This window comes from Perognathus longimembris, chromosome 10, assembly GCF_023159225.1.
Source record: "Perognathus longimembris pacificus isolate PPM17 chromosome 10, ASM2315922v1, whole genome shotgun sequence".
Classification (NCBI taxonomy): Eukaryota; Metazoa; Chordata; class Mammalia; order Rodentia; family Heteromyidae; genus Perognathus; species Perognathus longimembris.
The window spans coordinates 44,890,686-44,909,747 of record NC_063170.1 but is presented as its reverse complement, the minus strand read 5'-3'; the positions used below and the strand labels follow the sequence as shown (position 1 = coordinate 44,909,747).

At 39.2% G+C, this 19,062-nt stretch overlaps 1 protein-coding gene across 1 annotated transcript in view; it reads right to left on the bottom strand.

Moving 5' to 3' along the window:
- Positions 1-3,760: 3,760 nt before the first annotated feature.
- Positions 3,761-19,062, bottom strand: part of Nr1d2 (nuclear receptor subfamily 1 group D member 2) — a 38,882-nt gene continuing 23,580 nt past the window's right edge. The window contains exons 7-8 of the mRNA XM_048355959.1: positions 13,891-14,101; positions 3,761-7,045 (exon numbers count right to left, since the gene is read on the bottom strand). Of these exons, the coding sequence (XP_048211916.1) occupies positions 6,849-7,045; positions 13,891-14,101 (408 nt within the window). The 3' untranslated portion in view covers positions 3,761-6,848. The remainder of the gene's footprint in view (positions 7,046-13,890; positions 14,102-19,062) is intronic.

Here is a 19,062-nt window from a genome sequence, read left to right as displayed (position 1 = left end):
GCCAGAAGTGGGTGCTGTGGCTCAAGTGGTAGAGTGCTAGCCTTGAGCAAAACAGAAGCCAGGGACAGTGCTCAGGCCCTGAGTCCAGTATGTAGGACTGTCAGGGTTTTTAGCACACACACACACACCCCGCGCTCCCCACCTTGCCCGTCCGCCACATGTAGAATCTTAACCTAACACCTAACTTGAGGGGGGAGATGGGGTTAAAAACCCTGACACAGGACTAGCAAAAAAACAAAAAAAAAAAGGCAAAGAATGCTTCCAAACACATTCTATGAAGCAAATATTTCCTGATATCAAAACTAGATAGGGGGGCTGGGAATATGGCCTAGTGGCAAGAGTGCTTGCCTTGTATACATGAAGCCCTGGGTTCAATTCTCCAGCACCACATATATAGAAAATGGCCAGAAGTGGCGCTGTGGCTCAAGAGGTAGAGTGCTATAGCCTTGAGCAAAAAGAAGCCAGAGACAGTGCTCAGGCCCTGACTCCAAGGCCCAGGACTGGCCAAAAAAAAAAAAAAATCAAGATAGGGACACAACCATTTGTAAAGGGAAACTACAGACCTTGATGAGCACAGACACAAAAACCCTCAAATTCAATAACATATTAAGGAGATAATTTATGACCATGTTGGTTCCATTCCAGGTACACAAAGATGGTTCAACATAGGCAAATCAATACATATGATATAGCACATAAATAGAATTAAGGACAAAAATCAAATGGTCACCCAATCTATGTAAGAAAAACTCTGGACAAAATTCAGTTTCCCTTCATGATTAAAAAAAAAAAAAGAAATTAGATAAAGCCTAGGAATGACAAATCCATAGCCAACACACTGAATGGAGAAAAAAAGTGAAAGTACTGTAATATCAGGAACAAGGACATCCATTCTCACTGCTCTTATAATGAGCATATAATTATTGGGTGAAGAAGTCAAGTAATTCCTATTACTACACAAAATGACTCTAGAACTAGAACATTAAATTCATGGGAAGATTTTAAACCTAGTAAACATGTTCAACAAAGTAGTAGAATGCAAAACCAACATACAAAAATCTGAAGACCCAGAAATGAACCCACAGACCTATGACCACTTAATCTTTGATAAAAATAGCTTTAAAAAAAAAAACAATAGGATGGAAGAAATACAGCCTCTTCAACAATGGTGCTGGCAAAATTGGTTAAACACCTGTAACAAACTAAAGCTAGATCCTTATATAACACCCTGTACCAGAATCAATTCCATATGGATCAAAGACCTTGAGGTAAAAGCAGATACCCTGAAAACATTGCAGGAAGGAATAGAAGAAACACTTGGGCTCCTTAGCCCAGGCAGAAACTTTCTTAATAAAGGATCAGAAACACAACAAATAAAAGGTTGGACAAATGAGGTTGCATCAAACTGCAGAGCTTTTGCATGGCAAAGGACATAGCTAGCAAGATAAATGTAAAGCCCTCAGATTGGGAGAGCTTCACAAGCCACATAACAGACAAAGGCCTCATATCTAAAATATACTTAGAACTCAAAAAATTAAATTCCCCCAAAACAAATCCTCAAAGAAACAACCACCCCTTAATAAATGGGCTGAAGACTTAAAGAGAGACTTCTCTGAAGAGGAAATGAGAATGGCCATGTATCAATAACAAAACTGGGGCTGGGAATGTGGCTTAGTAGTAGAGTGCTTGTCTAGTATTCATGAAGCCCCGAGTTCAATTCCTCAGTACCACATAAACAGCAAAAGACAGAAGTGGTGCAGTGGCTCAAGTGATAAGAGTGCTAGCTAGCCTTGAGCAAAAGAAGCTTGGTGACAGTGCCCCGAGTTCAAGCCCATGACCAACAAAAAATAAAATAAAATAAAGGCATTGAAAACCTATCCAGTAAAGTAACAGAGTACTTCTTTTTTTTTTTTTTTGGCCAGTCCTAGGCCTTGAACTCAGAGCCTGAGCACTGTCCCTGGCTTCTTTTTGCTCAAGGCTAGCACTCTGCCACTTGAGCCACAGAGCCACTTCTGGCTCTTTTCTATATATGTGGTGCTGAGGAATTGAACCCAGGGCTTCATGTGTACGTGGCAAGCACTCTTGCCACTAGGCCACAGTCCCAGCCCGTATTTCTCATTCTTAAGAGAGAAAATCTCACCCACCTGATAGAAGCATACAGAACCCCCAGTAGACAGGATCCAAGAAGAAACACTTCTCACACATCACAGCAAAAACATTAAACTTGAATGGCAAGGAATTAATTTTAAATGCTGCAAAATCAAAGAAGGTATATTACAGTGGAAAGAAAATTAGAATCACTGCATCTCTCCACACAAACTCTCAACATAAGTAGAGCCTGGAATGGTATAATCCAAGCCCTGAAGATCAACAACTGCCAACCCAAACTGATCTGCTCAGCAGTTATCATTTACATTTGATGGCAAAACTAAAACTGTCCATGACAAACAAACAAGCAAAAAAAGGAATTCATGAACACTAAACCAGAATTACAAAGAATACAAAGAGGAAACATAGTCTTCAGAAAACAATCAAAATCAAGGAAACACGTTAGACAAAAATCACTAGAAGACCAACTTAATAAGCCCAGGAAAAGGAAAGAAGCAAAATACATATAATAAATCTAAACATTAATGGACTCAATTCCTCAGTCAAAAGAACAGCAGGGCTGGGAATATGGCCTAGTGGTAAAGTGCTCATCTTCAATCAAAGAACAGCAGATTGGGGGCTGGGAATATGGCCTAGTGGCAAGAGTGCTTGCCTCGTATACATGAGGCCCTGGGTTTGATTCCTCAGCACCACATATACAGAAAATGGCCAGAAGTGGCGCTGTGGCTCAAGTGGCAGAGTGCTAGCCTTGTGCAAAAAAGAAGCCAGGGACAGTGCTCAGGCCCTGAGTTCACGGCCTAGGACTGGCCAAAAAAAAAAAAAAAGAACAGCAGAATGGATTAAAAAAAAAAAAAAAAAAAAACCAGGATCCATCCATTTGTTGTCTCCAAGATACCCAGCTCACAGTAAAAGATTAAAAACAAACTGAGTAAAAAAAGCACAGCAGTAGAGGGCACTGGACACTGATGAAAGTAAACTACACAACCCATGGGTGGAGATGGGAGGTAGGGAATGGGATGAGGAAATAGATGACACTGTACAAAAGGAAATGTACTTATTATCTGACATCAGTAAAGATAACCCCTCTGTGTATCACCTCTATAACAATTTTTAAAAATAAATCTGTATTTAAAACATACACACAAAGAACACCAGATACAACAAACCCACTATACCAGTAGCATGAGAGAAAACAACCAGCCATAGTCCTTGCTAGAATGTTTAAAACTCTACCAAAAGAACTTGGGGGGCAGGGGCAGGGTGTGCACAGGTATGCTCTTAGAGCATTTCACCACTTGAGCCACAACCTCAGCTTTTTTGTTTTTTCGCCTTACTTTTATGATGGGGACTTCCATTTTCTGCCATGATCCTCCTATATATGTCTGGTTCATAGGTATGTTCACTGTTCGTTGGCTCAAGTAGGGTCTTTTTGCCTGGCTGACACATACTGTGATCCTCCTGATCTCTACTGGAAGTTGCTGGGGTTGCAGATGTGCCATCTGGCCCTAAAACGTACCTTTAAACACGGCTCCATGCTGAATCAAAGATTTGTATGTGCAATCTGGCTGTGCTGGGGGGGAGGGTAAAATGACTTATAACAGATAAACTCTACCTGGCTCTATAAAAACATCAGTGTAGATAGACACCAAAACCTTTTCTTGGTTAGAAATAATTTTTATTATCCTCTCCCCCCATGTACAGATGACTTCTCAGAGACATGAAGGTTTTATCCATGTCTTTATCAATTACAGTTGTAGAAAATAATCTTAACTCATACCCTGTCAGCAATATATTTCTATCACCTTTTAAGACAATAGCCATTTTATTTTTCCCTATTAGTTCAAGAATAGTTTTCTTTTTTGGATCAAACCAAGATCATCTCCTGACAGAGTCCCTCCCCCAACCCCTAAAAAAAAGTTACTATCCTAAGTGATAAACTCTTCTTGTACATTCAGCAAACTTTATATTGGAAAAAAGCAAAAGAACAATTGAGACAGCATTTGCTCTCATGCACAGTAATAAATGTAGCTGAGCTTCTACTCCTTGCTTTGCAATAATGCTCACATGAAATAAAGTATCTCTTACTGCATTACAATGTCAATTTCTTGAAATGTAGATGTGAAAACTATGTGCTTCAAGCCACTGAAATTTCCTTTTAATTTCTTAATCTGTAACTAAACCATCAAAAAAAGAACAAGCTTCATTGTGCTATGTTTCCCCTTTCCCTCAACTATTTCTCTCTGAAAACTAGAATCTCCTTATATCATGTCAAGATACATTAAAAGCACAGGAAAAGAAAATGGCTTAGCTTGCTGACATAATGCCCTTAAGTTTGCTGACATAATGCCCATATTTAAACTTAAAAATACAAAACCAGAGTTAAAGCATCACTTAATTCATACAGTACATTATTAATTAATCAACAGTGTCCCACCAACTCAGAAGCTCCCCAACCTGGTTAATCTTCTTTGCTCTTGTAACCAGGTCTCAATCAAAGAATGTGCTTGTAAATAGGCTGCTGGTTTAATTTTAGAATTCATGTTTGGGCTATTTCCAAATACAGAAATACTATGAGTGACATATGAACTAGTAACCTTGTTTTCCATTATCTACAGGAAGGATTTATTCAAATAAAATTTCACAAGACAATATGCAAATCTATATGCCTATATATTGATGTATACATGTATATATTGAACCTAACTCAAGTTTAATAAGCAATACTAACATTCTTCTGGGTACATATTCCTAAAGACATAATTGTTTTAAAGATACATGTTATAAAGACGCTTATGCAAAAGGCAAAAATTAAGAATTAACATAATTTTTTGAGGTTTTCAATATTACTTCAAAAAGCTATTTCTATCCCCCATAGAAGAAAACTATGCATTTGTTTATCTTAGGAAAAAATATAAAAAGATAATGCTACCACATAAAGAAGTCACAAAAACTACAACTGTATATCCCATAAAAGTCATACCCACTTAAGGTAAATCACAATTATGGTTCATATGGTACTACAGACATCATCATCTTCTTTCCTCTTTTGTAAGAGGTTTCTTTTTTTTAAGCCTAGTGCCACAGAAATTCAAATCCCAGCAGCAACAAGTTAAAATAAGACTATAAAATAAGGCATTCTGTTCACATGTCATAAAAGTAACAGATTTAGTGGAGTAAAATGAGTTAACATTTCTACATTTCTCATATAGTTCAAACATTATGTTGAAGAAAATCTTACCAGAAAATCCAATCAATCTCTGTATTCCAGAAAAATAGAAAAACATACATAAAATCACAAACTGTGGCTTTTCCCCCCACTGTCATAAACAGAGGCTGGTCTAACTTAATAAGGCCAACATTTGCGTAAAGTCTTCAACTGTACCTTTTCTAAGTCTGTAGGTCACACACTACCTGTTTTATTCAAATTATAGATTAAGTCTAACTTGACAAAATCCTGTAGTGTTATATAGGGGGAAATAAGCTGACTCAGAATAGCACATGTGCACACATAGATGCAAACATAGTAAACAGTTTCCTTAAACATGAATCAATTTTCCATAAGGAATCTCATCAGCCTGCAGCCTATGTGTAAGGGGTAGCAACACAACTGTTCATTCTTAGCATGATGTAACAATCTGAGTGAACTTCTAAACAATTAGTACCTTTAACCAAAGATTTTTACCAAAGAAGAATTCTGTGATACATATTTTTTGAAATTTGGACTGCCTGTTGCACCTTTACATTAAGTGTTGCTTAAATAAACAAAAATAGAGAATAAATCCAATATTCTACTGTCTATATATTTTAAAGCAATGGTTATGTCATCAACAGGTTCAATGCACCTAATGTGGGTCCTTTGACACCCCTTGTTTTTAAGTTTATCATATGATAAAGTTCTTCACAGTTTAAAATATTGTGAAGAAATATATCTATGTATAACTATATTCACTATGTACACATACTACGCATTTTATGTGTCCATAAACTTGGACTTTGTGTGAATCAGTGACTTCACACATATACAGGAACTCTGAATAGATTGGTGATGACTGTGAAATGCTTTCTCAGAAATGCTTATAAAGAAGAAAATGTTATGAGTAATTACAATGACAAAAACTTTACCTTATTTACATAGTGCCTATCTCTCAAGAGGTAAATATTTTTTATAAACATTTTTAGTAGCTCTATGAGGTGGGGGCATTGGGGACACTATTAATTTGCACTTTCCACAACCAAGTAACTGTCGAAGATCATATACTTTAACAGTGGCAGAACAAAATCCAAACATGGAGATTTTCCAGCTCCCCAAGTCTCCAAATACCAGATCTGACAGTCTTGTGGTAGCATTAAGATTTCCATATCCAACGGAACTTCCACTACAAGTGATTAATTTCTAAGTCTTCCTACATTTGTCACTGTGTGTTACATTTATACCATAGGAAGATCAAAATGGTTTTTGGTTTTGGCAGATGAAAAAGTCTAACATTCAGTGTGATTATAATTCAGTATAATTTCTCCAGTCTTAAGTGCGACACAGCGAATTGGTCTATTGGGGAGATGCAGTCAATGTCTATTCATGGCTGAAGAGTTCTTGGTCAAAACAGCTACTGCATGATTACAGAGATAGCCTACAATCTTGTATTGTCTTAAAGGTCTGTTCTACTTCCACATATGGTATACACATATAAATAAGCATTTAGCACAAAATGTACAGGTAGCATGTTCAAATAAACAAAGGCCTATGGGTGAACTTTAAAGGCCAAAAGCTCCTCAGAGTGCATGTTGTTTAAAGATCGAAGATCTGGCAACTTTAGAAGTAGTTTCGTAAAAATAGAGGCCTCATTTGGATGGTTTTTCATTATTAAGGTCCTGAGTGCACGAATGAGGGTTTCTTGCAAAGCCTCCACAGAGTTGACATTTTCAATCCCAGATCGATCTAACAGAAATAAAAAACAGAGGACACATTATTACAATAGGTACAATTCTTGCTCATCAATCTATTGGCTTAAAGGATTTACACATTGAAAACAAAGGCAAATGTAATTGTCACACTTTTAAAGGTTTCCTATTACACCCATAATCCTAGCTACTCAGGAGACTGAGATCTGAGGACTGAGGTTCAAAGCCAACCCTGGCAGGAAAGTCTATGAGACTCCTATCTCCAATGAAGCATCAAAAAAAAAACCCAAAACCAGAAGTAATTGCTCAAGTGGTAAAGTACAAGCCTTGAGCAAAAAAGCTAAGAGACAGAGTATAGGCCCCAGGACCAACATGCGCACACACACACACACACACGGAAGAAAACAACTGTATCTCCCACCTTGGATACTCACTCACTCACTGACAAAAGCCCTCTACCATGCGGTAGACTGCCCTGTGGCGAGAACCACAATAGAAACTACAAGTAGTCTTTAGCCACTTGCAGGACCTGAGATGCTTAACTCAACACTTTTTCAAGTAGCTGACTCCTACTAACAACCACATAACGGAGGAAGCAGATTCTTCCCTACTCATGCCTGAAAGTCCTGTACATAGCTTGACTACAACCTCCTAAGAAACCTGAACTAGGAGTATGTCTATACCACACCCACATGTCTTCAAAAACCCTGCAATGATAAACACTTGTGCTTTTTTAGTTCATTTGAATCCTTTTTGTTTTTTTGGTCCAAGACCAGTACTTAAGCTCAGTACCTAACACTTTTGCTCACTGGCTGGCACACTACCAACTGAGCCATGCTTCCGACTTCAATTTGAAGCATTTTTTTATTGTTGTAATAATGGTTGTGCACAAAGGGGTTACAGTTATGTAAGTCAGATAAGTACATATCTTTTGGATAATGTCACCCCTTCTTTCAAATCTGAAGCATTTTTAAGCTAAAATTTGCAGTAAATTATTATGCCCTAGATTTATCATGCTAGTTATATTACTCAATTCACTCTCACTTATCACACTGTGTCTACAATTTTCTTCACACAAAATGTTAACAAATTAATGATTTCACAAAAACTAGCAATCTTAAATCAGCCCTGTTTTCCCATGAATGTTTATCAGCAGAAGTTATTCCCTTTCTTTACAAAAGGAGGCAGTAGTGCACAAGAAATGTACAATGGCCCCAGTATAGGGAAGTGTGATTCTGATGTTTGTACAAGAAATGTACCCACTGCCTTACATATGAAACTGTAACCCCTCTGTACATCACTTTGACAATAAATAATTATTCAGAAAAAAAAGACATGTTTGTGGGAAGGTACAGTACAAAACAGCTGGTCCAGTGAATAACCTATTTCTGGGTCCTGCTGTTATTAAATCCTTTACAACAGGAGGAGGGGAAGGGGAGGAGATGGGGAGGCAAAGAGAAGGGGAGGTGAAGGGGAGGAGGAAGGGGAAGAGGGGTTGAAGAGGTATTGAGGAAGGGTTGAGGAGGTATTTCTGCAAGAACCAACTCATGCCCTTTTATTGTTAACAAGGGTACTGTAAAGTTAAAAAAATGCTTAGTCTTTTAAGGCCAAATGTGATACAAGCATTCAGAACAAGGACCAAATGTAATAGCAAGTATGATTAAATGCAAGAAAATGGTAGAAATAGGCTTACAACTGTGCACTAATTTGTACTGGGAAAAAAACAAATTGAATGTTAACTTGGTTTGTACAATCACATTTTTCTGACAAAACCATGAGATCGACAAAAGATCACTTTCTCTTGACATATGAGTTTGGCCAATAAGGTTATCCTTGCAAAGAAATATTTAATGAAACTGAAAAAAAAAAGAAGATAAAAACTAAGTGGAGAAAATGAGGGCACTTTCATTTATTGGTTATATATACTACTTAGTAAGAAGAGGTAGAGCATTATATTTATAAATGCTCACCATTAGAAAATTAAAACAAAAATCTAGTCTTTTGAGGAATATGATACAAAAACAGAATAGAGGGGCTGGGACTATGGCCTAGTGGCAAGAGTGCTTGCCTCATATACATGAAGCCCTGGGTTCGATTCCCCAGCACCACATATATAGAAAATGGCCAGAGGTGGCACTGTGGCTCAAGTGGCAGAGTGCTAGCCTTGAGCAAATGAAGCCAGGGACAGTGCTCAGGCCCTGAGTCCAAGGCCCAGGACTGGCAAAAAAAAAAAAGAATAGAAACTTTTGATGTTCAGTAGCTTTTGAATTTTATTTTCCTTTCTACAAACATCTGCTTTAAAAATAGCAGATATAGCTGGTCACTGGTGGCTCATGCCTATAATCCTACCTACCTAACGAGGCTGAAATCTGAGGATGACAGTTCAAAGCCAGCTTGGCAGGAAAGTTTATGAGACATATCACCAATAAACTACCAAAAAGCTAGAAATGGAGCTGTGGCTCAAGTAGTAGAGTATTCACCTTGAGCAAAAGAAGTTCAGCAACAGTGCCCAGACCTGAGTTCAAGCCCCAGGACTGACACCAAAAAAAGAAAAAAAGCAAGTATAACCAGGTGCTGGTAGCTCACACACCTATAATCCTAGCTACTCAGGCGGCTGAGATCTGAGTACTGAGGTTCCAAATCAGACCAGGCAGGAAAGTGGTAAAGGGCTAGCCTTAAAAAAAACTCAGGGACAGCATCCTGTGAGTTTAAGCCTCAGGATCAGTACAAAAACAATATAGCACGTGTAATCCAGGGGCAATGGCTCATACCTCCAATCCCAACTAGTAAGGAGGTGTAGATAGGAAAATTGTAGTTTGTGAAGCCAGCCCAGGCAAAACAAGACCTTATCTCAAAAAACAAACTGCGTGTGGTGGTAACACATGTAATCTCAGCTACAGGGGAGGTAGAGGTAGAAGGATTCCAGTCCAAAGCTGATCTGGGCAAAAACACAAGATCCTAACTGCCAAACAGAGAATGCAAAAAAGGCTGAAATGGAATGGCCCAAGTTGTAGAGTACTTGCCTAACATGTTAAGTTGACTGTGAGTTCAAAACCAGAATATTGTTAAAAACTAAGAAACAGTCTAGCACTGGTGGTGGCTCATGCCTGTCATCCTAGCTACTCAGGGAGGCTGAGATAGGTGGATTCCAGTTTGAAGTCTGTCCAGGCTTTAAGAAAGTCCATGAGACTCTTATCTCCAATTATGAACCAAAAAAATAAACAAAACAAACAAAAAAAGTGGTAGAGCACTATCCTAGAGCACAAACGTTCAGGGAGAGCATCTAGACCCTAAGCCTAAATCCAAGCCCCAGACCTAGCAAAAAAGGGAAAAAAGTAAAATAAACAGGAGACTTCTAAAGAGAAAAATAATTTTTTTCTTTTTTTTTTTTTTTTTTTTTTTTTTGGTGCTGTTACTAGGGCTTGAACTCAGGAACTGAGTGCTGTCCCTGTGCTTTTTTGCTCAAGACTAACATTCTACCACTTGAGCCACAGCTCCACTTCTGGCTTTTTGGTGATTAATCAGAATTAACAGTCTAGTGGACTTTCCTGCCCAGGCTGGCTTTGAACCATGATCCTCAGATCTCAGCTCCCTGCATGGCTAAGATTACAGGTATGTACTATAGGCATGCAGCTATAGAGTAAAACTCTTAATATAACATGAATTATACATTTGTATATGAATGCTATCCTCATATATAGACATAATGAGGATATATTTTATTATTCTATAATAATTCTTTTGTATTTAATATTTCAAAAAACTTTCTATATCACAGAGCAATAAACAGCAGAATGGAGATAGACGGACAGAAAGGTGAGTAAGAACCCTTGTATTATTGTTGAAGTCAACACTAATTGCAGCACTCAGGAGGCTAAGGCAGAAGGATACTGACTTTGAGGCCAGGCAGGGTGAGATTTTATCCTCCATTCAAAGCGAAACAAAATGCAAACAAAACCCTGATCTCTTTCGGGAGAGATAACTATTTTTATCTTGAATTTCCTCTATTTTCAAATAATCCACATTAATTTTCTAGTCTTTTTAGGATGTGATTAAAACAAAACTGGCTATGCTCAACATGCCAATAATCCCAATCAGGCTGAGGCAAGAGAACAGTGATCTTGTCTCAAATTTTTTTTTTAAAAAATGAGGGGCTGGGGATATGGCCTAGTGGCAAGAGAGCTTGCCTCGTATACATGAGGCCCTGGGTTCAATTCCCCAGCACCACATATACAGAAAACGGCCAGAAGTGGCGCTGTGGCTCAAGTGGCAGAGTGCTAGCCTTGAGCAAAAGGAAGCCAGGGACAGTGCTCAGGCCCTGAGTCCAAGGCCCAGGACTGGCCAAAAAAAAAAAATTAATCTTTGGGGCTGGGGATATAGCCTAGTGGCAAGAGTGCCTGCCTCGGATACACGAGGCCCTAGGTTTGATTCCCCAGCACCACATATACAGAAAACGGCCAGAAGCGGCGCTGTGGCTCAAGTGGCAGAGTGCTAGCCTTGAGCGGGAAGAAGCCAGGGACAGTGCTCAGGCCCTGAGTCCAAGGCCCAGGACTGGCCAAAAATAAAAAAATAAAAAAATAAATGATATGTCTAGTAGAAAACACAAAGTAAGTAGGATGGCTTCCAGCATAATGGCTTCTGGCGCAGTGTTAGGTTCCTTAGGTTCCTTATCGCTTCACCCTCACTTCTTTTTTTGTCAGTCATGGGGCTTCAACTCAGGGCCTGAGTGCTGTCCTGAGCTTTTTTTGCTCAAGGCTAGTGGCTCTACCACTTTGAGCCACAGCTCTACTTCCCGTTTTCTGGTGGTTAATTGGAGGTAAAGAGTCACAAGGACTTTTCTGCCCAGGCTGGCTAAACCATGGTTTTCAGATCTTTCTCTTGAGTAACTAGGATTGGAGGTGTGAGCCACCAGCACCCACTCATCTTCATGTCTTTATCTGAATTATCTCTAGGATAACTTACTTCAGGAAGTCACCTTTTCCATTCCTTACTTCAGGAAGGTCCACTCCTGTGTTATTTTCAATAGCCTCTAAATCTGGTTTCCAGCTCTAGTGACTTCCTAATCTAATCCACCCAAGATAAATGGGGAACATTTAACATGGAGGATATTTAATGGAAAATAGTAAACATGCCTTTGTTCATGTTTTTTTTTTTTTTTTTTTTTTGGCCAGTCCTGGGCCTTGGACTCAGGGCCTGAGCACCGTCCCTGGCTTCTTCCTGCTCAAGGCTAGCACTCTGCCACCTGAGCCACAGCGCCCCTTCTGGCCATTTTCCATATATGTGGTGCTGGGGAATCGAACCAAGAGCTTCATGTGTAGGAGGCAAGCACTCTTGCCACTAGGCCATATTCCCAGCCCCCTTTGTTCATGGTTTGATCATTCCATTCAATAAGTTACACTGGCTTTTCACTGCCCATAGTTCAGTTCCAACTTCCCTTCCTACTTCTCACAGTTGTTTGCCTGTAAATCTCAAAGCCTTCTTTCTGTACCCTCCTCCTTGGCAAGCACATCAGGTGCTAGCCTCCTACTCTTTCCCCTACCCTACCTATGGCTTTACCATGCTTTTCCATCTTTCCATTGCTAAGAAAATCTAATAATCCCAGTCTTCAAATTCAAGCTCCCTTTCCCCCTTTCCACAAAGCCTTCTCACATGATTTTCACCTTCCTTTCCATAACTCCCTCTTATCCCAATGAGAACTACAGCTTAGCACCATGAAGCTTTTTATCTCTTGGAACAGAACATAAATACTTGGAGAGTAAGCTTGAGACTCAATGCTTTTTGTTTCCCTATGTACTTAGCACATAAGACATATTCATCAGATAAAGAATTTGTCAAGTATTAATTATTTCTGGCTTTATAAAACAAAAACTTGATGTCTACTCTAATACAAATTACTTATGAAGAGACTCTACAATGCTAGATAAAATGCAAGAGGCATTACAATGTTGCTAAGAAAACAGACATCTTTATTGACATTCTCCTCTCATATTAATTCAGTGACACAAATGTTCTTTAGATACAGCTGGCCAGAAAAGGCAGCCAAAAATGGTTCCAAATGGCATGAATCTTTATTTCTCCCACTTATATAAAGACCTCTAAAGTTATCCACACAATCAAAAGCCAGAATTTGTAACTCCACAGGACCTAACACAATGCCATTTACAGAGTAGAGCAGGATCTCCACGAGTAACTTAAAAAACTTAAAAATATAAAATTCTCGACAAATATTTTTAAGTAATACCTAAAACTAGACAGTATTTACGTAGATGCCCCAGGAAAATTCAGGTCTAAATTGTCAATAGGCTACTAGACTAGAAGTAACAACCTACCTTACTTATCTGGAATGGCACACTTGAGCTGAAAATAGATGCAGTCAATAGTATATGTGTATATGTATGTGTGTGTACGTGTATGTGTGTGTGTTGGGCTGGAAATAGATGCAGTCAATTGTATGGTTGTGTGCGCGCACATGCATGTGCGCATGTAGGCTGGTACTGAGGCTTGATCTCAGGGTCTGAACACTTTCTCTAAGCTTTTTTTGTTCAAGGCTGGCACTCTATAGCCACTTGAGACACAGCTCCACTTCTGGCTTTTAAATGGAGGCAAGAATCTCAGACTTTCCTACCCACGGTTGGCTTCAAACCATAATTCTCAAATCTCAGAGTAGCTCATATTACCTACATGTGGCTTAAAAAATATTATTTAGCTACTACAGACTCCTGACTTTGTATTATGATTCAAAAGTAATACATTTGTGTACATTTTTCCTGATACCTTACTCCTTTTACATGGGGCTTGCTGGAACCCAGTAAACTACCACTTTCTCTCCCAGGTTTTTCCCTGGGTTTTTCGTAGGACACCATTTTAAACTATCTTGCTTACCTGCAGACACTAGAACTACTGCTGTAAACAAACTCATCTCTTCATCACTGAGCTGGAGGGCATTGAGTTTCTCACTAAATTCAAACATTGAGTTCAGCAGATCTCCTGCTCCCATTGAGTGTAAGTCATCCACACTATACTTCTTCCCACTTAAAAAGGTGACAGTACGCTCTTTCGCATCAAATAATGATGCAAATCGTACCATTAAAACCTGAAAAAAAAAAGGAAGATTTTAATGTACTTAGAGAAGTCTTATGGTAATATTTCAATGGTAGTATTCAGGTCAGTTAAGAAACATTTTTCCACATTATCCAGGTGCTATCACTGTATCTCATCTGAGTACCCTGGATACTGTATATACTGGTATTAGAACTAGGGAAGTGAAAGGGAATATCATAATGGAGAGACAAAGGATAAAAAGACAAATGACCCCAAAAGCAATACTTGGTGTAAATCAACTGAACAACTCATGGGGGGAGAGGGAAAGGGGGCGGGGGGAGGGGGGAGTGAGGGAGGAGGTAACAGTATAAGAAATGTACCCATGGCATTACATATAAAACTGTAACCCCTGTGTACATCACTTTGACAATAAATAATTATTTTTAAAAAGAAAAAGAAAAAAGAAACATTCCACATACAAAACAAAATATAGTAAAAAGAAAATTGGGTTTATTTTTCCCGAAGGACCACTTTTTTAAGGCAAATTCTCTACCACAGCAAAAGAAACTCTGGCCCCAAATAGCAAAATTTGAGTCTTGAAATACTCTGAAACTCTTAAAAGATTCTGGGATGTGGCCAGGCTCCGGTGGCTCATGCCTGTAATCCCAGCTACTCAGGAGGCAAAGATCTGATGATCAGGGTTCAAAGCCAGGCCAGCAGGAAAATCCATGAGACGCTTATCCCCAATAAACTACTCAAAAAAGCCCAAAGTGGCACTGTGGCTCAAGTGGTAGAGCACAAACCTTAGCAAAAGAAGCTAAGGGACAGCACCAAGGCCGAGTTCAAGCCCCAGGACCGAGAGAAAAAAAAAAAAAAACCTCTGGGATGCAAATACAAAATCAGAGCAAGCAATAATGCCAAGGAATATAAAAATAGGCTGTTGCCAAAGGCATTAAAGAAATGGTTTAGACTACCAACCACTTCAAATGGCATCTACTTGATGCCCAAGTAGAGAATATCATTCAATTCAACAGTATTCAGAAACATCAAAGCATCAAATCCAGCAAAGGCAATCATGGCAACTGAATTTTACTTAAGACTACTTCAACAAGCCATAATCCAAAGACACTATACTCAAAGACAATAACCACAATATGTATTCTGAACACACTGCAATTGCTATTCAAACCATATCAACAATTACCTACAGCACTCTCCATTACACCAGTTATGGTGTAATGTCCATGTCACCAGTTATGGTGACAATGTTATACATTTCTCTCATAATCAAAGTAGCACTGGATTAACACCTTCCTGTTGCAATGTTCCCAGAACTGTTAAACTCAAGATAATCCAAAAGGCAATGAGCTCTCTATATAGTGCTAACCTTAGAATACAGTGATACTGAAACAAACCACAAGGGAGAAAGAATATAAATTCTGGAGTGGAGGATTTGTGATCTAATCTTGGATGTGTTATGAATTTACTGGTCATCCAAGAAAAGTCTCTCCACCTCTCTGAGCCAGAGTTGCCTTTCTAAAAGGAGCAAACTAGTCAGGCACTGGTGGCTTACGCCTGTAATCCTAGCTACACAGGAGGCTAAGATCTGAGGATCAAATTCAAAGCCAGGGGCTGGGAATATGGCCTAGTGGTAGATTGATTGCCTTGTACACATGAAGCCCTGATTTGATTTCTCAACACCACATATATATAGAAAAAGCCAGAAGAGGCACCGTGGCTTACGTGGTAGAGTGCTAGCCTTGAGCAAAAAGAAGCCAGGGACAGTGCTCAGACCCTGAGTCCCAAGCCCCAGCACTGGAAACATATAAAGGTCAAAAATAGACCTCTCAGTGGATCACAAAAGCTCAAAAGCTATGTATGTACATTCATATAAGACAAGGATAAGCAAACCCTATTGCCGACATTACATTTAAAGCCCTAGGCGAATTTCCTTTGGCGTAGGCCACATGGCTACTATATATGTTTTTGGTACACTGTATATTGTATATATGTCTACCTGACCTACGGAAGGAAAAAAAAACAGGGTGTAAGATATCACAAGAAATGTACACGCTGCCCTACTATGTAACTGTACCCTTTCTGCATAACACCTTGTCAAAAAAATTTGTTTAATTAATAAATAATTTTTTTTAAAGCCAGCCCAGGTAACAAAGTCTGTGAGACTCCTATCTCCAATTAACCAGTAAAATGCCAGACATGGAGGTGTAGCTCAAGCAGCAAAACTTCAGCCTTGAGCAAAAAAAAAAAAAAAAAAAAAAGCCAAAGCCAAATGAGAGTATAGACCCTGAGTTAAGCCCCAGTAAAATTTTAAAGATGAAAAGCCTGACCTGTATGACCTCTTAATTATGCCATAGCTGCTGCTGTATTTAAGAACATGGCTGCTTCTCTGTTCTAGACCAGGTGCTCCAGAAAATACAGTCTGAGGCAAAAGCCTCTATGAGCTGTGTACTGGCACATGTGAAAACAGGAATGAAGAAAAAGGAAATGAGATGAGGAAGGAAAGGAACAAATATGTGGGGTGTACTACTCAACAGATCACTACTCAGGATCAAGAACAACTGATAAGAACTTGAACAAATAATGTTGAGCGAGACAAGCCTAGAACACAGAAAACAAAGGGGTATGATCTCCCTGATATATGACTGTTAAGATGGGGTGATGGGGAGACAGTAGAGACCAGGTCTGTGAAACCAAAAACCTCTTGTCAAATGGTATTTCCCACAGGTTTGGGTCAGCAACCCTACATTATGCAACTAAAACCAAACAACTATTCAACATATAAAGGTCAAAAATTGACCTCTCAGTGGATCACAATAGCTCAAAAGCTATGTATGTACGTTCAAATAAGACTATTGTCGACATAGTCTATTGTAGACATTACATTTAAAGACCTAGGCGAATTTTCTTTGGTGTAGGCCACGTGGCTACTGTATATGTTCTTGGTACATTGTTTATTGTATATATGTCTACCTGGCCTAGGGAAGGGAAAGAAAAACACGGTGTAAGATAGCACAAGAAATGTACATACTGCCCTACTATGTAACTGTACCCCTTTTGCACAACACCTTGTCAAAAAATTTTTAATAAATAAATTAAAATTTTTTAAAAAAGAATTTTGTCCAAGTCAAGCAATGTGCTAGTGATTTATGCCTTTGATCCTAGCTATTCAGGTGGCTGAGATCTGAGAAACATAGTTGGAAGCCAGACTGTGCAGCAAAGTCTGTGAGACTCCTATCTCCAGTTGACCATCAAAGCCAGAAGCGGAGTTGTGTGGCTCAAGTGGTAAAGGACCAGCATTGAGGAAGAAATCGAAGGGACAGTAAGTGCCTAGACCCTAAGTACCCGCATACACACCAAAAAAGAAGTCCCAAGTTGATGGCAGAGCTGAAATTTTAGACTAGCTGATCTGATTTCAAAGCATGCATCTTTTTTTTGTTTGTTTGTTTTTGTGCCAATCTTGGGGCTTGAGCTCAGGGCCTAGCACTGCCCTGAGCTTTTTTTACTCAAGGCTTGCGCTCTACCACGTAAGCCACAGCTCCACTTCTTGCTTTTTTGATGGTCTAAACTGTGATCCTTGGATGTCAGCTTCCTCAGTAACTAGGATTACAGATGTGAGCCACCTGGCTTCAAATTATGCTTTTAAAAAAAAATTATAAAGTTGATGTACAGAGGGATTACAGTTTCATAAGTCAGGTGATGAATACATGTCAACATAGTGTCTAGTGAGTGCCACTACTGCATTTGTTCACCCTTTATTCCTCCATTTCTGTGTCTCCCTTCCCCTCCCAAGGTCAGATAAATGAAAAGACAAAAATAAAAGAAAATGAAAACAAAATTAAAAAGTAACTTCTTGTTTCCATTTCCTGAAGTTCATTTTAATAAATATTTTATGTAATCAAAAAAAAAAACTGATAAAGCTGGGCATCAGTGACTCACACTAGCTACTGAGGAGGCTGACATCTGAAGATCATAATTTGAAGCTAGCCCAGGCAGGGAAGTCCATGAGATTCATCTCCAATTAACCACCAGAAAACCAGAAGTGGAGCTGTGTCTCAAAGTTGTAGACTGCTAGCCTGGAGCAAAAAAACTCAGGGACAGCAAGCACTCAGGCCCTGCGTTCAAGCACCAGTACTGACAAAAATTTAAAAAAAAAAAAATGATAGCTTGGTCCACCCAGAGGGAAGTGAAAACAAGAGAGATATAGTTCAGTGGCAAAGCACTTGCCTAAGTAGTAGGTTCAATCCCCAGTACCAGGAAAAAAAAAAGGAAATGAAAACAAATGTCTTGTACCCTTCTCCCTCTGAGGTTGATACTCACTGAACATCAATTACCACCACTCTCTAAATTTCAGAGTTAAGCTCAAGTAAGCTCCAAGCAGGTGCCCAGGCCTCTTGTGCTTGCTTGAGAAGCAACAGTAAAGCCCTCAGACAGACTAGAAATTAAAAGCACCTAAGTGGGTACTGAAGAGCCATAGAAAAGTTGGTCCAAACAAGGGTAGCAGTGGCTGCCCCGAGCCCAGACAGAATGCTTCTCTGCAAAAGACACTGGCATATAAAAAGCAGCCAAGGGCAGGGCATGAATGCACCCACCTTAATCACAGCACTTAGGAAGCTGAGGGAGGAGAATCTAAAGTTTCAGAACAGTCTTACACGATATATCAAGACCTCTCAAAAACCCACAGCAAAGGGAAAAGAAAAGGGCAAGGGGACAGGGGAAAGGAAAGATAGCAAAATGCAGCCAATCTTAGATAGCAACAGATGTCTGGTAATCCTAAAATATGTATCATCTCCTATAAACAAAAAACATTGTCTTCTCTTCTTATCCTATGCTAACATAGTAAACACTAGGTTCGGCTTTTAGGTGCCTCACACTACAGGAAACACCAAATCCACACTTGAAACATTAGAACTTGAGCATTCACATGATGTAGATATAGAATGTACTTCTAGTCCAAGATAACTAGATTTACCCACCTCTTCCTAAAATCCTGAC